The sequence below is a fragment of the Cricetulus griseus genome, chromosome 2 (assembly GCF_003668045.3).
Source record: "Cricetulus griseus strain 17A/GY chromosome 2, alternate assembly CriGri-PICRH-1.0, whole genome shotgun sequence".
Classification (NCBI taxonomy): Eukaryota; Metazoa; Chordata; class Mammalia; order Rodentia; family Cricetidae; genus Cricetulus; species Cricetulus griseus.
This window is the reverse complement of record NC_048595.1, coordinates 321,652,778-321,676,981: the sequence shown is the minus strand read 5'-3', so window position 1 is coordinate 321,676,981 and position 24,204 is coordinate 321,652,778. Positions and strand designations below refer to the sequence as shown.

The following is a 24,204-nucleotide window of genomic DNA, read 5'->3' as shown; positions in this document are numbered from 1 at the left end:
CTCTTTGTTCTTGACTGTAAATGTAATGACTGTTCTCTCAAGCTCCTGCTGCTGGGACTTTCCTGCTGGGACAGAATGAAACCTGGAACTGTGAGCTAACATAAAGCATTTCTCACATAAGTTTTTTTTTTTTTTTTTTTTTTGGTCAGGGTATCATCTCATAGCAATAGCAAATAAAATTATGAAAAATTCCAATTACAAAATGATGCAGGCACCAAAACAGGCTTTCCCTTCAAATCTCCACCATGTGGAATAACTTCTAATGTAGATGTCTTATGGGGCAGATTCTTTTTTGAGACTTTCTATTCTGAGGAGATATGTGGACTTGTCTATCAACTATTTGGGGTTTGAGCCCTGCCATCCTTTGGAACAGGTCCCTTGTCAGCTGGGAGCAGCCCACACCTATGATTGGCAGTTTTAGAGTCAAGGAGTCCTGCTTGTTGTCACCCAACTCTGGAGTAAAAGACCTACAAGTTGGTTGGCAATGTTATTGGTTTTTGCTGTTTCATCAATAGGAAATCTGAGTACATTCTGAACCTCAGTAAATTCTTAAAAACAAGATATATGGACTATGACCTCCTACAACAAGAGGAACAATGTGCTGTAGCTGAAGGGTAGGAGCTGTCTCCAGTTGCTCTTCCCCAGGTCTGGGTTGTTTTTGTTTTGTTTTTCTGTTCTTCTTCTTGATGTTAGAACAACTCAGCAAAATAAAATTCTAGTTTATTGTTGTACATTGTTTCATATATACATCAAGTAGGCTAATAATTAAATACACAGTAACTTCATGGACAGAAGAAAGAAACCTGTTATCTTTGACCTTTTAAAACATCTCATAATCAATCTATATCTATCATCTATATATCTACCAATCATCAATCACCTATTGAATACATAATATATATATACATATATATATATATATATATATATATATACATATATTACAGAGCTAGGTACACACACACACACACACAGACACACAGACACACAGACACACACACACTGCCTGAAATAAAATTGTTTGTTCTTATTTGTTGACGTTTTCTTTGCAAGGCTTTTTTTTTCTCCTTTGAGATTATAATAAACAAGGTCACACCACACATAAAGTCAGAAGTAGGACAGAGAAGTCCCTGAATTATGGTTTGTTCACCCAACATCATTAAAAATGACTGAGACCTAACAATATGTACAAAACTATAAGATGTAAATTTAAAAAGATACAAATTTTCCCTTCAAATTACTTTTAAGAAAAAGGAAGGAGGGCCTTGGAAATTTGGTATCTTCTCTCTCCCTATGTCAAATTCACATTGTGGTTTCAGTGGAGTGTGGAGAAAGCCTGTTCTGGGCCTTGTGGCCTGCTAATCTACTTGAAGGTGACCATGTTTAGATTCTGAAACAGGAAGTAGAGTGACTAGGTCATGACAGCTTTGACTTTAGCCTTTCCTTTATTGCTGTGTGGTCACCCTCGTGGGTGGGGCTTCTACTTCTCTGTGTCAGCATCATCATGCTCATCATCTTCAGCTGTCTTGGTCTCATCTTCATCTCCATCCTCTTCCTCACCATCACCCTCCTCCTCCTCTTCCTCTCCCACTTCTTCCTCTTCCTCATCTGCCTACTGCCTGCCTCCTGCTCCCTGTTTTCCTCACCGTCCTTCCCATTGGCAGGAGTATCTCCTCCATACTCTGCCTCCTCCACAACTTCCTTCTTCAAGTCCTGGGTAGTGATCTCACACAGCTGTGTATGACATCCTGGGACACACTAGTCATGAGTTACAGTGGGTGAGAAAGAGAGTGAGAGTTCAAGGACTCTGGCCAACAAGCTGTCGGAGTCTGGAAGGTCATGAAGGAGACAACAGCAGGTGGGCAGCCACCCCTGGGAATAATGCAAAGTTGGCTTTTTGGAGCATCCAGTCTGTAGACTCTAATCTGTTTTTATCATCAATCTCCTCCTACCCACAATGCAGACTAACTTATCATCTTGTATCACACCCAAACCATCTTATCCATCTTCTGCAGAACTTCAGATTTTTCTCTTGACATGGAGTTGTGTCTATCTCTCCCTTGAGGCATTTCTACACTAATCTTGCTGATACATGTAGTCCATCCTCAAAACAAGGATGCTGCCTACTCTGCTTCTAACCCTTACTGAGCCTCAGCATCCCTAGAGCTGCTGGCTAAGTTCCTGGCTCACTCATCTTATACTTCTGAGTCAAGAGAACAGAGCCATGACCTAGGAACTAGCATTTTAACAGAAGTTCCCCTCCTTCAGGACCGCAGTGGCTCTGGCTTGTTGAGGAGACCATGCTTTAACAGCCTCATATTCTGCTCCTGCAGAACAGTACTATTCTCCAACCATGAGGCCTTGTTGAGTCACACACCCTATCAGATGTCATGTACCAGGTCTGCCTTGGGACAAGTCACTTTACCTTCCTGGGCTTGGCTTGACTTCCCCCTTTTTCTATTTCTTCTATTCTTTTTTCTTTTTAGATAGAGTCTCATTATACTCCCCAGGTTGGCCTTAATGATGTGTAGCCTTTGAACACCTTTATGACCTCCTGTTTTAGCTTACATTGGAATCGCAGGCATACACACCAAGCCTGGCTTTTTTTTTTGTCTGAGAATTTTATATATGCATATAATGCACTGTGATCAAATCCCCTCTCTTATTCTTCCCTCCAGTTCTCCCCATCCTCCCACAATTGTTTCCTTTCAACTTCATATGCTCTTAGGGAATGTGGCTACAGAACAGTCTACTGGAGCCTGGGTAGCCTCTCAGAAACTGCAGCTCAGGATCTTGTAGCTAGGCAAGCACACTACCATTAACACTCTGTACCATACTTTCTTTATCCCAAACATGGAGAAGTAGGGAACAAACAAGGAGAAATATTGCCCTAGAGCTCCTAAACTTCCTTGCACAAATATCTTTCTTTTTTACCTTCAGAGTGCCCAAATACTAGCTGCCTTCTCTTTTTCTCTGGCACTCAGGCTCTTGAAGATACTGAATGAGGACAGCAAGACTATGCAGATCGCTGCTGCCCCCTCTCCTCTCTCTAAGCTGCACCTAACCAGTAACTCCCACCCCCACTCCCCGACTCCAGCTCTCATCCATTCTTAAGGAGTGTCCCAAGGGCTCTTCCTTCTCCCCAGGTGTCAGGCATGGCCACTTCTCCCACATTTGAACATGTGAACTCATTTCCAGCTCACAGAGAAGCCTAAATCCACAAAAATAATTATCTGTCTCAACCACCAGGCCTCTAGGCTCAGCTGTTGCCATGCACAGCCTTTTTTGTTCTCTCTGTTACATTGTCTTGTCTCCTGGATGAGATATCTCTTTGGATGCTCTGAATTCTTTCTTTCATAGCCTGTTCCTTCAAGGACCCCTCTTTCCTCTTTCCTTCTTCTCTGTGATGCATTTCTGTGGCTGAATGATTAGTGCTAATAACAGATTGATACAATCCTTTCAGTGTTTTGCACATATATCAATAATTTTATACATCACTAATATGTATGCATTTGAAAAGAAATGTGGATGTTGTCAGAATCAAAATAGAATCAGGCATATCAAGCCCAGCAAACACACAAACAAATAACAATGACAAAAGCCACAGTCAATGAAATTGAGAGGTTATAAAAGCAGGGCCATACACATGGGCACGGAATAGAAACTATCCCAAAGACTCTTCTCGAACCTCAACCTTGCTCAAAGGGCACTGTAACCTTATCAGAAAGCATGTTGACAAGGATATTGTCCCACATCAGTTACCACTGCTCATGGCTTCAAGATGGCTGATGTCATCCTCCTCAGGTTTATCTGTAAATCTTGCTCTTGCTTCACCCCCTTTGGATGCACTCACAGATTCCATGGATGTGTATTCCCACTGCAACTCTCAACCCTCTGCTACTTCCAAATAAACACCATTAATGATTGGGGTAAAATCTCTCAACTTGTTCTCTCTCTCTCTCTCTCTCTCTCTCTCTCTCTCTCTCTCTCTCTCTCTCACACACACACACACACACACCACACACACACACACACACACACACACACATTCAAATGGGAAGGGGCAGAGTTGCTATGTTATTTGATTTATTCTAGGAATTGGGAATTCGATAATTTTGGGAGAAAAAAAGTCGAGGCCAGTTGTGTGGGTGACATGGGGAAGGGGAGGAGACAACTGAGAAGGCAGCTACACCGCCTGGATTACTCACATGGACCAATGTCATAATAAGTGTTCCTTCACTACGGTAGCAGGAGATGTGGTGATGATTAGAATGACATGAAGGAAGGGTCATGGGCCAAGGCATGCAGGGTGGCCTCCAGATGTTAGACAAAAGACACGGAAATGAATTCCACCCCAGAGCCTCCAGGAGATACGAGCCTTGCAGATGGTGTTTTGTAGACCAGCAAAGGTGATTTGGGGCATCTGGCCTCCAGCTGTAAGAGGGTATGTGCATCCTGTTTGCAGCCCCTGCTGCATTCATGATGATTTGTCACAGAAGCAAGAAGGAACAAATACAGTCATCCAGCCACAAAGCAAGAGCAGTGGAACCGCATCCCTAGAGAAGTCTGGGCCATTGCTGCCCCGGCAAGGTGGTCCTCTAACTAAGCACCGATGCTGGGATGAGGTCTGAGCTGCTTAGTCAGCAGGGCCACAAGCAAGATGTGCTGTATGGACAGAGTGAAGGACAGCTGCGGCTCACTGCCTGCCTCTCCAGATGAATTTACTCTTCCTGTCCAGGAGACTTGCAAAAATGAAGAAATGGTATTGTCAATTTTCAGTTTCTAAACTTCATTCAGAGAATTAGATCAGTGTGGGGAAGACTTGCTCTGGAACCCATTGTTTCCACCTTAACTGACTTGGCCAGCACATTCCAACCAGGGTCCTACAGGCTTTCATGTGTTCTAGCTGGTTTCTTCTCACTTAACATCACAACAAGAGCATTCAACTGTTTCATTGGACATTCTTCCAACTAAATTAGAACCCCTGGCAAGTCATTGTTTATTTAACCTTCCTCCATTATGTTTTCCAGTTTTTCTGTATAACAAGTGCTGAAGTAACTTTGTGAATATAAATATCTGTCAGTGACAGTGACACTTCCTGGGAATGGATTCCTAGAGAGGGGATTACTCAGTTAAAGGAAGTGATCTTGATACTTCCTGCCAAACCGCTTTCCTGGCTGGCTTTATCCACTTTAATTCTTAGTAACCCTGGGTGCAGCCAGCATTGGGCATTATGTTTAAGATCTTTTCAAAGGAGTACTTCTTGGTAGTTTCTGATTTTCTTTGCTACTGTGGCATTGCAGATGGGGTGATCTTGCACACTGGTCTCCAGTGGGATGGCTCCTCTGGAAGCACTCTTGTCCCTCTCCACACCTTCAGAAGCCACATTTCAGTGGAGGGGGCTCTGATGGGGAATATAGCTTTTATTCAGTTGGTGTCATGGAGAACCATATTACTTAAGAATGAAATATATTCTTAGTGAATATTTTGTACACAGGAAGACTTCTGTTTTAGATCGGATATTGATGAGAAAGAGAGAGAGAGAGAGAGAGAGAGAGAGAGAGAGAGAGAGAGAGAGAGAATGGCTGTTTACAGATTTCGCTAGCAGGTCTCTGGCAGAATCACAATTAGCACTTACTCTACTGGAACTTCGTGCCATGGCTGAGACATTTCAAAGTGCCTCTGTTGTATTTGAAACTAGATTCAGCATCTTAAGCGTGGGAAGTGTGCAATCTTGGTTTATGGCTGAAATGCATTAATTGTCTGTTCACCATCATGGATATCTTAATTAATAAGAATCATTTTATCACTTGCAGCTTTAAAATCATCTTTTTGATTCTCAGTTTTACTGCAACAGAGATGAAGATAAAACACGGTTATACAAGGCTGATGTGACCTAAGGGGGATACCTCTCACATCCCAGAGGTCCATGCAGGGAGTGATTAAGCAGTCTATGCTTCGTGTATTCCCAAATTTATATTTCCGTTGAAATGTAATGGTTAGATGGATAAGCAGTAATTGCTACACTGAGAACAGAAATTAATACTGACTTATCTCCTCTCCAAACGGCAAGGTGTATTTTATGTACAATCTCCGAATGCTAATAAAACAATCTAGTTTCCATTTCTCAAAATTAGAGAAGCGTGCATTTCTGATGACTACTCTGCTTTTTAAAAACCCATTTTAGAGTTATCAGGCTGTTTGGGACCTTTAGGGAACTTCTGCATTAGATGAGCCAGCTTGCAAAGAAATATCCATGCAGCACACAGGAATAGTAAGGGAGGTGGCTGAAATCACCAGAGGGGTCTCTAAATCAGTTGTGTCAGCATCATCTTGTAACTGATCAGAAATTCATATTTTCTTCTAAGATCTAAGGGTTAGGAACTCAGGGGACAGGGCAGGGCAGTGTGTTTTAATAAACCCTCTGCTGCACCCTAACTGTATTTAAGAACTGCATGCTTTCTTTAACAAACGGGGAAGGAAGCCCACAGAGGTTAATTATCATTACCCAAAGCAATGGGGAAGTCGGTGGCATTACAGAACCAGAAAGCCTGGTTGCTAGACAACTTCAGGAGTCTTGCTGCCAACCAGCTGCCTCCGTGAGATGCTGAGCAAGGATGGCAGTATGCTTAGCATGCTCTGGCCTAATGGTGAGGCAAGATATCTGGTATCATATTTTAAAAAGGAATGCTTAATGCTTCAAGGTGCTACTTATGTGAAGCTCATCCACCAGCCCCTTTATGAACTCCCTGGACTCCATAGTTTAATCTGAAGCATTTCAGAAAGTTCTTGATTGTGATTACAAAGACATGCAGGGAGGTCTGTGGAAACGCTACAGGATAGGTGCTATAGGAAACCCAAAGCTGTAACTTTATACCTTTGAGAGGATTGCCATGTTCAAATGGCCTTAATCCCTGCCACTGGGGACAAACGTCAGGAAAGGTTACCTAATTGCACCTGTGCAGTGTCTATCTATGATCTGTAAAGAGAAACTTCTTTGGTTCATAAGGGAAACTCTTACCATAATTGGAATTGGAAAATAATTTTATGAAACACGTTTTTTATGTCATGTGAAAATCTTAAGGATGTTAAAGAAAAAAATGAAGTAGTTTCTATCTATGATGACCTTATTAAGCAATTAAGTATCTCCATATTTAATCAAGTTATATATAACCAGATGGAAGAAGGCATTTAGACATTTATTTGATTGACTTCTTTTCAAAGTCAGCAAGGACACCTCAAATCTTGTAAAGATCAAGGAAGTGATACCTCACTTTTCATGGTAGTTCCTGGTTCAGCAAGGAACAAATGAACCATGTGAAACTGTCTTTGCTAAAATAGAGATCTGTGTGCACAATGTAAACATTAATCAAAAGTGTGCAAGGCTTAGATTATGACAGCTAAGTCATAGATGTCATCTCTGGCCCCTTGCATCTTAAGAAAGGCTTGTAGCAAATAACCACAGAATTCTCATAAATTCAAGTTCTTGTCCAGGAGACCCCAGTATGCCATTGGAAGATCAGGATGACATTGAGAGAACATTGTGCCAGTGCTGGCTAAAAGACAGTGTTAGCCTCTTATTCAATGTCAGATTTTCTAGTGACAGCACTAGAAAAGTACAGAGAACAGTGAATTTTAATTTTACTATTAGTTTTATTTAACCTAGTGCATATCCAAAGTTTTTTTTTAACAAGTAACAAATACTTTAAAAAATGAATGAGATTTTATATGCTTTACACTGTCTTCAACAGCCAAGCATATATTTTACATGTAGACACTTGTCTTTGACAATACACCTTTCAACGTTCACTTAACTACATGTGGCCAGTAACTTCAGCATCATAAACCGTAGGGATGGACTCACCCTCTCCTGGAGGTGATTTTAGATGCCCCTCTTGGCCTATCTCCATTTCCCCTCTGATCTCCACAAACAACTCTTATGGAGTGCCATGCCATTTTGTGCCTGCTCCACTCCCCTGGATCTTCCTTCTCTCCCTGGATCCAAAGGCCTTAAATACCAGCCTGTGCTGATGACTCTTACATTTCCATTTCTACTGAGACTGCTCTTCTGAGTACCACATCTTTATATTCAATTACATAGTCAACGTCTGTCTTGTATATCTAATAGATGCTGAAAGTATACTATGATGGAAATGAGCACTGATTACAGAGCTCTAATGACACCATCTTATTTTCCTTTAATAAGCCCAACTCATGGCAGGATATGGTAATAGCACTTATCTGGATATTCAGCTAAATGTCTCTCTTCTCCCCAGTCCTTATTTAACCCACCAGCTGACTTTGTGACCCAATGTATGCATAGTCTTCTCCATTGCCACAGTTATAACCCACCCACAAGACCATCACCTCCCTGGTGCTTCACAATAACGGTCTAACCAGCTTCTCTTGCCTGCCCTTTATTTGGCATCCAGAAAGAGATGGGATTTTAAGTCATAAACCATATTGTCTTTCTTCTGCTCATGGCTCCTCCATTAGTGAAAAGGACAAGAGAGTGATGGGGAATGTCCTTCTGTGTATGTTTATCTTATTGATTATTGAATAAAGTACTGTTTGGCCAATGAGGCAGCAAGTTAGGTGGGACTAGGAGTCGAGGAGGATTCTGGGAAATGTAGTAAAAAGAAGTCTTGTGATACAGGCAGGAAGTGACATAGCAGGCAGGCTCATATATAAGCAGGGAGAAACAGGAAGTCGTCCCTTTTCTCTTGCTCTTCTCTTCCTTCTGCTCTCTGCTCTAGAGCTGCCATGGAATCCTGGCAAGAGAAGACGCCTGCTGCCAATGTCTCCATAAGGTAAGTCTTTAGATTAATAGTTTTATGTTTGATAATTAAGACTGAGCTAGCATATAAGAAATCCTAGTCAATTGGCCAGCAGCATTGTAAACTAATATAAGACTCTGTGTGTCATTTGGGGTCCTAATGCAGCAGGTGGAACTTGGGCAGCAGGTAGAAAGTGTCCACATGGCAGGGTGGAACTTGGGGTGGCCGACTGGAAAGACTTATCATTACAAGAGAGTGTGTTCATTATCATTAGTTATGAGGAAATGCAGACTAAGTCCACAGTTAGATATATGGTAGAATGACTGTTATAAATAAGACAGACAATAGCCAATGTTGTAAGTGTAACACAGCACAGTAACCTTCAAGAATAATTTGGCAGTTTCTGAATTGTTAAACATAAAGCTACTCTGCAGTTCAGCAATTCTACTTCTTGATATCCATCTGAGAGAAATGGTGGAAAACATGTCTACATAAAGACTTCCCCACAGCTCTCATAGTTGTACTAGTCATGACAGAGAAACTGTTCATTAGCATACTAGTTGATAATTAAATCGTGGTGTTTCCACACAGTGGGACAACTACTTAGTGATGGAAAGAAATGACTGATGTATGCCATAGGACCTCAGAAATACCAAGTGAAAGAAGTCAAAAGCCAGAAATGCCATGCTTTTTGCTTCCATTTATAGATGTTTCCAGAAAGGGAAAACTTATAGAGACAAAGTGTAGATTATAGTTGAATATGGACAGAAGACATGATATTGGGAGGGGAAGAATGTTCTCAAATGAACTTATGGTTGTCAGGTAGTGGTGGTGAATGCCTTTAATCCCAGCATTTGGGAGGCAGAGGCAGGCAGATCTCTGTGAGTTCAAGACCAGCCTGGTCTACAAGATCAAGTTCCAGGACAGCCTCCAAAGCCACAGAGAAACCCTGTCTCGAAAAAGCAAACAAAACAAAACAAATCAAAAATCAAAAAACAAAAAAAAAAACCCAAAAAACAAAAACAAAAAACTTATGGTCATAGTTACATTCTTCAAATTATAAAAACCATTGAATTGCACACTTGAAATGGTTGGATTATTGGATTGCATATACATAAAATATCACAATAAAGACTTCAATAGACACCCTAAACTTCATTACACATAATAATACCCAAATTCTTTAGCATGACCCATCACATGATTTATGATTGACCGTCTTTCCTTCTAACCTGTTCTTCATTCCAAATGCAGTGTTCCTTCCTAACAACCTTCCAACACACCGAGGTGAGAGACTTGCTGCTTAGCTGAGGTTTGCTCTTCTCCTACCTCCTCAGGTGTCCACTTCTTCTCCGCATTCAAATTGCTGCTAACAAACCTGATCCAAATCTCCCTCCCAGCCAAGACCAAGTTGTGTGCTGCAACTTCCTAGCCTTTGTCCTTTTTATAAACCACATTCTGAAGGTTACCAGCATTCAAACTGCTTCTCTGCTCACATGCTCACCACTGATCGCCCTGGCCTGGCCCATGTTCCCAGTTGAGGGTCTTTCCTGAGTTGAAATTACCATTTTCTGAACAGTAAGTCTTGTAATCCTGGAAGTTCTCAGGAATCAGGCTGACTGACCTAACTTGTTGAATGTTCTTGGACGTTTTATTTAATTTTCTGAATCCCAAATAATTCTTTTGTTATAAAACCAGATTAAATTATGTCTCTTACCCATAGGACTGTTTGTGAGGCTGGGATCATAATTGTATGGGAGCTCTTTGTATACAAAGCTGTCTGTGACAATTTTGCGAGGTGACCCCAGGATTCCCTCAGAAGATCTTTCTATTTACATATTTCAGGGTCAAAAGAATACTGCAAGCAAATGGTCTAGTTGTACACTGTGTACCAAGGTGAGGAGGCCAAAGTACATCAGCAGCTGTTCTTAGGTGGCGATGTGAAGAAGCCAGTGTTCTGTCCAAGCAGTGTCCTATCCTGTGCCTTAACTCCACAAGTGATGAGAGCCTCATAAACCCTCTCAGGAGCCTGGACTCTCCTGCCAGGTCCATGCCCTCCATTTCTGTTTGTTGTATTCCATTTGGACTTTACTTCTCTGGAGACAATGAGTATCTGCAGGGATCACTTTCTCTGCCCTTGGTCTTTGCTGCTGAGAGGGAGGAAGGACAAGACACTTGCTTGATTTGCAGAGTTTGAAATCCCAAATTCCAAGCAGAGGAAACTATTTCAAAACTTGTTCACTTTATAGAAGTTACTAACAGATAGTAATTGCTACACCGGCAAGCCTCCAGTTGCTAAGTACAAACACATGCTCAACTTTCCACTTTTCTCCCCTTTTCTCTTCCTGTGTGTCTTTTTCTCTTCTCACTCTTTTAAATGAAAGTCTTGAGACACTTCATCAAATATTCTGTTAGGAATTCTTTCAAAAGCATCCAAAATCCCTCATTCAAACTAAAATGATTTCCCAAGTGGCTCAATCTTTTAAATTGTAATTCCTTGTAAATTCATTAAAAGTATTTTTTTTCTTTTTGGCTCTTAAAATTGACCTCACAATTGAATATTGGTGCTTCTAGGAATGGAATATACTTTTCAATATATTTTTCCCTTAAAAGTTTGAAGAAGGGACAAGAAGATGGTTTAGTAGGTAAAGCACTTGCTGAGGACCTGAGTGTGAATCTCGAGAATTTCCCATAAGGCTGGGCATGGTAGCACTGACCTGCTATTCCAGTGTTCTCATAACAAGACAGGAGGTGTAGACCGGAAAATCCCAGGAGGCTGATAGCACAGCTGGCCTGTCATGCACAGCAGCCAACAATTAAGAGACCCTGTCTCAAACAAAGAAGAAGGTGAAGACCAACACCCAAGGTTGTCCTTTGCCACACATTCACTGTAGCAAGCATACACCCACAGTCACACCACAAATGGGCACACATGTGTGCGTACATGATACACACACTAAAAAAAATTTTAAATTTATTTTTGAAAAGGTTCCCTAGTATTTGTTATCATCTAGTGTTTCTAAGTCTAGGGTCAAATCAGTTCTCATTCTCTTATATGTTCTCTCTCTCCCTCACTCTCTTCATTCTTGGCATTTACAACTTTACTAAGATATGTGTATTCCAAGCTGCCCAGCTGTTTATGTGTGTTCACAACCTGGAAACACACGTCTGGGAGTTGTCTTACATTATTACTTTTGTTTTAAAGTTTGGCATTGCTGTTTTAGTGTTCCTCTACTACAGAACTCTCCCTATGCCATTCTTTCTCCCTTAGCAGTAAGTGATGCAGTGTTTCTTCTTTTTCAGAGTTTTGAGTGGAAGGGAGGGAAAGCGAATTGAGAGAACAGGAGAGAGGGTCTTTCTTTGGATTTGAGGCTGATTCCTCACACATGAGCCTCTGTTTGGGATTTCAAAGTATTTTCCTCAGATAGATGTTAGAAGGAAACATGATTTGTTTTGGACATGGAACTCAAACATCATTCCTCTACCACTCTGCTTCCAGGTCCGAGTTCTCCATTGCAGTTTGCTGTATTCCATTTGGACTTTACTTTCTGTGAATATTTATGACTGTACTTTAAATTCTATTATTCTATTCTAATATCCTATTATTTTTCAGTAAGAAAGTAAGCGCAGTTATCAAAAGCATGATGAGGTCTAAATTTCCATCTCATAGGTTTTTGGAAATGACAGTTCCCTTATTTAGTCCAGGACTGTGGGTAGGGAACATTTTTATTATTTATTTATTAAAATCGATTACCTTTTTTCAATAATTAGCTCAACTTAAATTTTATATTATTTAAATTTGATCAAATTCACTCTCTTCATTACCTACCCTTGTGTCTCTTCCCCTCCCACAGACCCCCATCCTTCAAATAGCTCTGATATACATAGAGAGAGACAGAGACAGAGACCGAGAGACAGATTTAGATTTAAAGATGAGCGGACATGCTATATGTGTCTTCTCTCCCAGTGCCTTCTCTCATTGCCTACCTCCTTTCTCTCTAGAAATGGGGACCCTTTAAAACATACTGTTAGGCACCTAAAAGTTAGCTTCATGCCAAGGACCCTTTTGTATGCATTAAACGTTTTAAAGGAAAGACTGTGAAAGAAAGTGGTTGCATTCCTTGACTTCATAGTCCTGGGAACCAGTCAAAGAAATAATAATGTCCCAGCCAGAGTAATCAGAGCAGATATGGCTAATAGATTTCAACTTGAGTTGAAACAGATGATTGATAGGGGCTGCCTAAGACAGCTGTGTTGGAAAGGATTTTGAGGCCACATCTGGGTTCACTGGACAAAATGTGATTAATGATGTCTGCCCTGGTTGTGAGAGGAGCTGGTGGTGGTAGTCATGCCACACGTTTCTAATCCCCAAATAAGATCGTCTGATGAATAGAACCATTCATCCACGAGGTTTCCAGATTGTAGTCAAAAGATTACAGCACAGCCCAACAGCATGGAGATAAGATGCTAATGTTGTTGGGCCCGATTTTATTCTGCTTCAAGCCAGAATAATTTTCAGACTTGCCAGAGCCAATAAGTTGGAAAATAAAGTATGCCATATCTGCACTCCCATTACTTGGTTTAAACTTAATCATATGACTATAATACATCCCAGTACAGACACAAATAGGATGTTACATAGAAAATGTTGTGTTAGCTATCCGAATTATCATTCTCATATAAATTTAATTGTGTCCTAGAAGGTAAAGATAGGTTCTTTTTCACTTGCTTTTTCTTAAGTTTGGTTTAGTCAATGGAGAGCGATATAAAGACAAGAGTGATGTTTACTTTTATTACCTCTACCAAAGATAAATAATTGAGAAAATGCCCCATAAAATCAGGCTGTAGGCAAGCCCGTAGAGCATTTTCTTAATTAGTGATTGATGGGGAGCACCCAGCTCATTGTGAGTGGGGTCACCCCTCAGCTGGTGGTACTGCATTCTATTAGAAAGAAGGTTGAGTAAGCTGCAGAGAGCAACCCAGTAAGCAGCACTCCTCCAATGGCCTCTGCATCAGCTCCTGCCCTGTTTGAGTTCTTATCCCAACATTTTCAATAGTGACCAGTGATGTGGAATTGTAAGTAAAATAAATCCTTTCCTCCCTGGGGTGCTTTGGTCTGGTGCTTCATCACAGCAATGATAACTCTAACCAAGACAATAATGCTAGTACTTTAGTGTGGAACTTTCTAGAATGTTTTCTGTGTTTCTATGTAAACCTAAAGACATACTGTTCTCCACTGGTTGTAGCTACATTTATTTCACTTGATGATATTTAGACATAAATATATTTCACAATAATATTACATAGATGAACAATATTCTATTGTGTGCATTTGCCATCACTGACATAATCAAGTCTCATAAGTTTTTATGCTTTGGGATTATAAACACCATTTTTAATTATATATTTTATTGTTTATTATTAGTTTAAATTTTCACATGTGTATACATATGGGTCTCTGTGTGGGTTTTCAGATGTGAATGCAGTGCCTATGAGGACCCAAAGACAGTATCAGTTCCCCATGGGCTGGAGTTACACACAGTTGTAACTGGGTGTAAGCCACCTGTCAAATGGGTGCTAGGAAAGGAATTCTAGTTCTCTGGAAGAGCAATATTCTCTTTTAACTGCTGAGCCATCTCTCTGGTCTCTATTTTTATTGTTAATTAAGTATTTATGTGTCTGTCTGTGTATGCATATGTACAGATGCCCTTGGAGGACAGAGGTGGCCAATATGCGTGAAGTTGAAGTTATAGGTAGTTGTGAACCACCTGGTGTGGGTGCTGGGAACTGAACTCTGGCTCTCTAAAACAGCAATACATGCCCTTAACTTCTGAACATCTATCTAGCATCCTAGAAACATTCCACGAATCCATTTTAAAATGTGTGTGTATTGTGCTGTGTATGTGTGAGTATGTGTTTGTGTATGTGCCAGAGTTTGATGTTGGGTGTCATTTTTGATTATTTCCTCTACATTATTTTTTTAAGACAGGTTGTTCATTGAGCCAGGACTTCATTAATTGGCTAGTCTGCCTGGGTAGTGAGCTCTGCAGATCCATTTGTCTCCTTTCCAGCCGCTAAACTCAATGCTAGGCTTATGGATAGTTGCCACCATGCCTGGCTTTTACCTGCTGCTAGAGTTGCAAATCTAGATCCTTATACCCTTGTGTAGGCACTTTACTGGCCGAGCCATCATCACAGTCCCTACTAACTATCTTTGTACCAAAATATTTGTGCACCAATTATTTCCTTAGAATACTGTTCTTAAAATGCATTCAATGATTTTTAAGAATTTATTGTAAGGTTATTTTGCATCTATGTTTGAAGAAACTATTAATAATATGCCCAATAGCTTATCAGGAGAGTGACATAACCACTCTTATTTCCTAGTGAAGAGGCTGAACTGCCACCCATCCACCCATCTACACAAGCTCTCCCCTAATTGTGAATACCACAGATTTTGATTATTGTGACCATTGTTAGAATTGCAAAATTCAATTCATAGGCAAGCATTTCATGTGGAGCCTCTGGAGTAGAACTAGGGGATGATTGTGGGACTTGCTTGATTCTGAGGACCAGCCAGGACTCTAGCTCTCCCAAGGGACCAATCATTCTGCTTTGTCCTTGCTAGGACATGGTCTCAGGTTGGCAGGACACGCAGTTAATTTGACTGACTCAACTCTGCATTCACTTATGGGCCCGTAGGATTGGGGGCTGGGCACAGAGGCTGGGAGAGTTTGGAGGAAGATTGGGTTGCTATTCCCTTGCTGAGTGACAGCTATCAGGAGCTTTGAGTCAGTGACCTCTTTGTAGGGGCAACTCAAGCTGCCATGGATCAGAGTCATGGTATTCTATCTAAACACCTTTCCTCTATTCCTCCTTGGACATGTTTATTTTTATTCCAGCCAATCATTTTCTTTTTTCATTGGCTTCTGCCTGAAAACAAAATCCTCTTTGTCATTTCTGACACATGTGCAAGTGTTCAGTGTAGGGTGAAAATAGCAAAATAAATGACTCATAAATTATAATTAATAGTAACTATCCAAAGTAGAAGCTTTAACCATAAGCTAATTTATACCTGTACATTTATGAGCGAAAAGTTGACTCTACATTTTTAAACTGTAGCAAAATATTTGGTGATTCCACTCTTAAAGATTTCGTTTTCCTCATACATAGCTGTGCTAATGTGCTATAACCAGTAAAGGGAATTTCAGAGCAGCTGGCTCTGCACTACAATAGAGGGAAAGTTGAAGACTATTGGCTCATATAATCTGTAGGTGAGTTTTAGCATAAGTACTGCCTGGGAGAAATGACCACAATCAGTTGACACTGAACTTAGTTTTATACCTAGAAAATGCTGTGAGGCACACACACAATACATATATCAACATATACACATAGACATATACATATACACACACAGACAAATATATATATCTAAACATACACATACATACATACATACATAAATACACACACACATACATACACACATATAATTACACATATACATACACACACATAAATATACACACATAAACACACACACAAATATACACATGCACACATACACACACATAAATACACACACACACACACACACACACACACACACACACACCACCACCACCACCACCACCACCACCACCACCACCACCACCACACCACAGGAGAGTAGAAAAATGCAATTTCTCAAATTTTATTTGTTTTCTAAAAACATCATCAGTAGAACCTTTTTCTTAAAATAAACCAATTAAAAGAGAAAGCGAACAACACCAAAAACCAATTGGGAAATTAGAAAGACTTTGGAATTTATCCCCAGAACTGTCCCACCTGTAGTCCTATGTGTGGTGGATGTGATTTAGAGAAAGGTGCTGTTCAGATGTACCACATTTCCCAGGTCATTTGCTCCATGTCACCATACCTCCCTATTAAGAAAAAAAAAATCCTCACTTGATGAGCATTCATACCAAGAATGCTGGGGCAGCTATAGCAACCAGGCTCTGATTTATCTTTAGAGTCTGCTATTCATGGTGACTAAGCCTTGGGCATCATCTAAGTAGAGTGCTAAAGGTCCCACACTAGACAGATATGAAGACAGAGGAATTTATGGCAAGGGTGACCTTCCAGCCACTGACACATGTGGGTCTCTTTCCTTCATTCCACATAGCTCAGGAATAACACACAAAAACATCACCCAGTTGTGCAGAGAGGAGGGCTTGAGTGTGCTAGGTCCCATGGTTTGGTCTTTTGACTCTTCTCTCAATATTGGAGATAAAGTAGGACAGTCACCTGATATGAGAGGACCAATCACAGAACTCAGTGAGCAGTTAAAGCATTTAGAACTGGTTACCAAAGTAAAACCCAGAGGTTTTCACCAAGGACTGAGTAAGAAGTCGTACTGGGAGATTTTATCTATCATAGTGACCAGGAAAGATTTTGTCTCACAGCCTGGAGCAGCAAGGAGAATTTGGTTGGTCTTACATGATTTAAAACATAACTTAGAATCAGTGGGAATGAAGTGAGTTTTCATCTGTGATTTAATCATACCCTGAGGATAGTTACAACCTAGGTAATTACCAGCTACTTCAATTATTGGCCCCTGCACTTAAAAATTGAAAATCCCCTATAAATTCATCTGAGTCCTTTTCAATAGGCATGGGATATGCTATGTAGAGCTTGGAGTTATAGCACAGACACCACTTTACAGGCATTTTCTAGTTTAATTAAATAATCTCCAAAGTGCAAATTTAAATGACTATTGTCCACTAACAAGACACACTACATTAATTTGACCAATTTCTAAAATATTTCTGATTTTTATTATAACAAGCTCTATAATGAGCATGTGTATACATAATTTTAATGATGAATTTTTGGTTATTTTTAGGATACACATTGTACTGGAGCCAACCTGGAGAATTTTATTCCAATCATTTATATTTTATTCATTTTAAAAATTGATATTATGTTGTACATATGGATTGCTACTGAGGTTTTTTACTTAGTAAATTGTAGGCATTATTTCAGGGCATTAAATATTCATTAAAAATATGATGAGTTTTTTAGTGGCTACAAGATAACTTATCCTTTGAATTTGCCATCATTTCTCTCCCCCCGTCTCTCTTTCCCTCTCCCTTCTCTTCCTGTCATTCTCTTCTGACTATTTCACTTTCTACTCTTTTTTAGTGTTACAAATATCTTTTGCCACCACAAATATCCTCATGCATATATTTCATTTAATTAAGAACACAGAATAGAGCAATGAACTTCCACATTTATCACTCAGCCCCAGAAATTAACATCAGCACATGGACAATTTTGTTTGCCTACAACCTCCACATCTCCACTCCCTAGAGGGTTGTTGTGAGGCACAACCCCAGAATGTTTTTGTTTCACAAGGTACATGAGGAAAATGGCTGTTTGAAGCAGATACCATAAAGACCTCTTTATGTTGGATACATCTGATATTCAGTAATTTTTAAGGAAAGTGTTAGAGGATTCACAGGTAGTAGAAAATACTGTTGGGAAAGGTGGTTTTCAAGTGAACATTATGCTTACTTTCATTTCAGTAAATTTAGGTTATACCTGATTGAGAGGAAAAAGTTACCACTAATTCTATAGTCAATGAACCGTGTTTGAGAAGGACGAACTGCTCTGTGTCCATAAAACAGTCATTCCTGATGCTCCAAAAATGATAAAAGAAAGTGTTGAAAATCACTAGAAGGTGTATTTCCTTAATGCTTAGTCTACCATTCCCCGTGGCTGTGTGTTGTGCTTTTAGTACCAGAAGCAGGTAGAGGGGAAGGGGTGGCTTAGGAGAAGAGAAACTATTCAATATGATTCTCTAGAAATGCAGTAACAAGTTGGTTTTCAGTGTGGTGTACCACATACCTACCCAGTTGCAGCCGTGTGAGGGACATCAAAGGTATCAACACATGCCTTAGAGATCTGAGTGTTTCATAGAGGGGCTATCAACACAGACACCCCCTTTCATACAATTTAGCTCAATTATCTCTGCATTGGCTGCTGGGCTAGTAAGATGGCATTATGGATAAAAGCACTTGTTACCCACGAAGACAAATGACCAGAGTTCATTCCCCAGGATGGAAGACAGAAGGAGAGAATGCACTCCTGAAAGTTGCATTCTAACCTCCATACATGTGGCATGTATGCTGCACCCATCCACACAAAGAGACTCACAAACACACAGACATATAAATACATATAATATAAAGGAAAATTGTCAGCCTTTTCTTCATTCACACAGTCCAGCTTCTTACAGAACCCCAGCTGTAGCTCTTGTTACTCGGTGACTATGTCATGATTCCTTCCACTCATCATAACTGTACAACTAAATATTTCCCTACTTCTTTGTTTTTGAAGAGTGTGTGTGTGTATATATACATATATATGTGTGTGTTTTCGTGTGTATGTATGGGTTTTTGTGTGTATGTGAACATGTGGTGTATGTGTGTGTGTGTGTGTGTGTGTGTGTGTGTGTGTGTGTGTGTTTTTCTCATTTGTTTCTCAAGCATTGCTTTCATTTTCAGCACTATTTTCCCAACCTTGCTGTACCATCAGGCCCTTTCCTAAGAACTGATGTCTCTTACCAGCCTCCACACCTTCTGTTCTTTGTGGAAAGGCAAAGCAAAAAGCATGCTGGGAGGGATGCATCTCACCCTTTAACTATTGTCTTCTTCTGAAAGTAGACTGTTAGCTTACTGCTAGGTGACAATGCTTTCTCTTTTCAGAAAATCATCAGCACCTACTCGGACAGATAATCATTCATAAGCCATACTTTGTTGACCCAACCCATTTTAGATATCATTTTACACATGAAAATCAGAGTTCACAATTGACTACTTCAAGATCAGGGAAGAGTGGGGTTTTCCCAAAAGAAGATGTGAAATGATGGCAGATGGAGAATAGCTGTCCTCTAATTTTGAGTGAGACATCATCCCCAGAACTCTTAGGCTATAGCTGCAGAGTCATGGCCTGCTTTTCTCTGAGTTTTTGCTAAGGCTTTTCAGGGGAGATGAAAAGGGAATGGGAATGAACTCTAAAGAGAAGGGAGCTTGTGGAGAACAACGTTGACAAAGAAACAGCAGCAGGAATTTTCCTTAGTGAGAAATAGCCAAAGATATGTCAAGGGGAGAGTGACCCAGAAACTAGAGCCTTGATCTCGGGATGATAAAGGGCATGTTCATTCAATTTAAACTCGGGATGAAACAGGATTAAATTAAACAGTATTTAACAACAAAGAGAACTAGGAAGGAGGACATGGGATTATCAGCTGACTTCTCTTTCAGTCACACACAACCACACATCTCCTTTAAAACCACAGTTTGTGGTTCTGATGAGCATCTGTGTTTGGCTATTTTAATGAAGAGCTTTACTTTCACATAAAGTAGCATCAATGTAGGCAGGAGATACAAATGTTTTGCTTCTCCTCTAATGATACTTGTGGGGCATCATTTGTTAAGACAGGAACGTCATAACCACTGATGATATCATGACAGTTAATGCTATCCATAATTTAAATACTGTCAGGCAGTGGTGGCACATGCCTTTAATCCCAGCACTTAGAAGGCAGAGGCAGGTGAATCTCTGTGAGTTCAAGGCCAGCCTGGTCTACAGAACTAGTTCCAGGACAGGCTCCAAAGCCACACGTAGAAACCGTATCTCACCCCGCCCCCCAATTCATTTAAATACTCACAGCCTAAGTTTCAATAAGAACACAAAGAGTCATTGGAGAATTGACCTTCAAAATACAAATTCATCAAATGTCAAGTCAACCAAGACAGGCCAAAAGTGTCTTTGTCCTAACAAAACAAAAGCAGCAGACAGTTTTAAAGTCATGACTTGTTCACTTCCAGTTGCATGAGAAGTACAAGTACATGGCACATTTGAAACATCAGCAGATGTATTTTTTGTTTTCCCAAAGTTTCTGTTATTCTGTTTTCTCCCACTTGTATCATCAGTAGTGTTTATTAGCAGTGAATTTGTATATAGTCTAGAATAAGGCAGGGCTCAAATTTAATGACACCTTCAAAGTCCAGTGTACAGAAAATAGTCTTCAAGCCAAAACCATTTTGATTAAGAGCCAGACTCTTTGAAGGGAAGGGTTTGGGGAGAGTTCCTGAAAAATTGACTTTGGGTATCAGGTTCTGTGCCTAGAACTGATGTAATTTTAGAGAATTTGTGTCATGAACACTAGAGGAGACCCATGTTGAATATGGCCCCCAGGGGGAGATGTCCAGGTCCCCAAGATTCTGTCCACCATGGGAAGGTAATGAAAGCATCTAAGAAAGCAAGAAAGGGTAAATAGGCAGGTATGAGAAAAAGAACAGAAACAACTCAGACTATTCCTATCATCATCAACTAGGTATTGTGATAGAACCATTGTATAGTAGATTTGGTGACAACGGAAGTTGTCACTCAAGGCCTGGAAGAATGAACTATACCTAGCAGAGTTCAGCCAGAACATTGATCTCATGTCAGGACAATGCATCAGTATCTGGAGAGCCCAGAACATCTACATAGAAGGTTAAACAGTGTGGGATGAATAGACTTTGGATTTGGATATGCCTACCACAATCAGAAATGTGTGTGCTTCGATAGAGAAACTGAATTCTATACGCAATGGCAAGTTTCGATGTGTTATCAGAAACAGTACCAGGCTTTTATTTTCAGTTAAGGAAAAAAATTCCAATTTTCACATCTGAGATCCAGAACTATGAGAAATTCAAATTTGTAGCATAAACAACCCCTTGCTATGACAAGCATAACTTTAGTGAGCACATACTAATTAAATATATTTTAAAAATAAAAGCCCAAGACTCTAATAAAAAATGTTAGAAGCACTTGTCAACATGAAGTTCAGACCTGACTTTTCCTTAAGCACTTGGCATAGCTTACCCCCATGCCCCAACCTGGTTTCTGGAAACCTCAAGACTTTGATCTCCTCTTTCTTTCTGGCTCTTCTTCACATTTGAAGGACATTCTTACTTTCATGTGCCTTAGCATTCTTGTCTAGGAACACTGCCTTCCCTGATGTAGTCCCTGGATATTTCAGGCAGATTCATGAGTTTCATTATCATTGAAGTTCTACTGACTTCAAATATAACCCTCTAATCTGCTTCCATCCAGAACTCTGGACTCACAGAGCCAGCTGTCTCCAGGAGGGTTCTATATTGATGTCCTACAGTCTGTCATTCAGCTTATTTTGTTATGGCATAGTGCCTGCCACAAAATGAGTACTCAGCTTTGTATTAGTCATACGGATGTAATTAGTCATGCACCACAATTTGCCTGGGCTTGGTTGTTGTTCATCCATAGCAGGACTATAAAGATTTTGGCAACAAAGTGCTATGGTTTGAATACAATGTTTCAATCAAAACTCCTGTGGAGGTGTTGGTCCTTAAGGAGACAGTCCTTTATTTATTTGTTTATTTATTATTCTTTTCTCATACAGTACATCCCCACAGCAGCTTTCCCTCTCTCCACTCCTTCTGGTTCCTTCCCCACCTCTCCTCACCACTGGATCCACTGCTTTTCCATTTTCCATCAGAAAAGAGCAAGCCACCCAGTGATGTCAACTGAACATGGTGTAACAGTATGCAATAAGACTAGACACAACCCTCATATGAAGGCTAGCCAAGACAACCCAGGAGGAAGATAAAGGTCCCAAGAGCAGGCAAAAGAGTCTGAGATATAAGATGACAGTCTTGAGAGGTGGGATCTCCTGGGAGGTATTTGGATCATGAGGCAGAGCCCTTGGAAATGACTGTTTTTCCTGTGAGAATGGTTTAGCTATTCATAAGTTAGGACCCCATTTCTCTCTCCCATAGGTGACAGCTTGCTCTCCCGTGTTTTGTCATGAGTTGACATAGCACAAGACCCTCACTGGATATGGCTACCCACTCTTGAACTTCTCTGCTTTGCTGAAGTATCATCCACACAAACTCCTTCATGATTACTCAGCTTCAGTATTCTGCTATACTAGCAGAAAACCAACTAAGACACAGGGTTAGTGTTCTTAAAACCTGCTGCTCTCCCAGAATCCAGCACAGTGTCTGTCTGGTACTTACTGGAATATGTGTTTCAGCTGATGTCTTTTGAAGGAGTGGGACTAGAGAAAAATTGCTTAGAGATATGAGAGACGGTTTCCAAGTCAGAAGCCTACAAGAGTATTTATGGCATGCACCTAATAACAAATGACTTTAAGACCTAGAAGCTTGAAACAGTCCTTTCTTTGGCTTGTTTTCTGGAGTCAGGAGTTGAGGAAGGGCTTAGTGTCATGGTCCTGGAAAACTGATGGGGTTTCCACCATCTCTCAGTATCTCCGCCCTTTACTGGGAACTGGACTCTCCACCAGATTGTGTGTCTGTATTCTCTCCTGCATGGTAGGCTCAGAGTATCTGTTCCTTTATGGTACCTACTTTCCCCTAGCACAAGCCCTCCAAGAAAAGCAGATGGAAGCTACATGGCCATTTCTGGCAGAACATTAAAATTTACATAACAGCCCTTCTGCTGCATTCTGCTGGTAGAAAGGAAATCCTCACAGCCCATCCAGACGTAAGAAGAGGCCTTTCAATGTGAGGCATGTCAAAGATTTGGACAACATGGACTTTAGTTAAGTTTCTTCAGATTTCTGGGCTTTGGATAGATGTTGAATTTTAATGGGTAGAGAGATCGACTAAACAGGATTCTGGTTGAATAAACATTTATGGTATATGGGGCTGGAGCAGAATCTGAGTCACAAACAATGAATAATCCAGTTGGCAAGAACATACATTTTGCAGAGGGTGGGCTGGGAAAACAGCAGGGTCTTGCATGCTAGGCTAATAAGTCAGGACTTTCTTTCTTCTCCTTGATGTTAGGGATAGAACTCACCCTCAGCTATACTAGACAAGTGCTCTGCTGCTGGCACCCCGGCTTAGGGTCTTTCATGCCAGCAGCGGGTAACTCTTGACATGTAGAAGAGGAGCACAGCCATAAGTATTTTTTAGATTAACCTAGCCTGGGGGTTCAGCAGAAACTGGACAGGTTAGACTATATGCAATGAACTCGTTGATAAAGCTGTTACAGTGATCATGGAGAAGTTGGGGCCCTAACTGAGTCAAAGGGGGTGGATTTGAATATGAAAAAAGGAGAATGCTGTGGGAAAAAAATGACATCAAAACTGAGGAGCTCTTGCTGGGGCTCTTGCAGGTTCAGGGTCGGTTCTTTTTCCGCAGGTAGGGGTGGTTGGAGGGGGCTCTTGCAGGCTAGAGGGGGATCTTGTTGGCTGGAGGGGGCAGTTAGGGTGGGCTCTTATAGGCTGGAGGGGACTCATGCAAGATGGAGGGGTTCCTGTTGGCTGGAGGGGGCTCTTGCACTCTGGAGAGTTACCTTTTTCTCAGGGCAGCACCAAGCAGCTCCAGGT

The 24,204-nt window shown here is 40.7% G+C and overlaps 1 protein-coding gene across 3 annotated transcripts in view; it reads left to right on the top strand.

Annotated features, from left to right (window-relative positions):
* Positions 1-4,499: 4,499 nt before the first annotated feature.
* Positions 4,500-24,204, top strand: part of Mast4 (microtubule associated serine/threonine kinase family member 4) — a 594,674-nt gene continuing 574,969 nt past the window's right edge. Inside the window, exons 1-2 of one of the 3 annotated variants that reach the window (XM_035440539.1) lie at positions 4,644-4,762; positions 8,757-8,810. Coding sequence is in view for 1 of the 3 variants with exons in the window: in XM_035440538.1 (XP_035296429.1) it covers positions 4,661-4,762 (102 nt within the window). In the remaining 2 variants the exon portion in view is untranslated. Of the gene's footprint in view, positions 4,763-8,756; positions 8,811-24,204 lie in introns of all 3 variants that reach the window. The other 2 variants (XM_035440538.1, XM_035440540.1) reach the window with 2 other exon arrangements.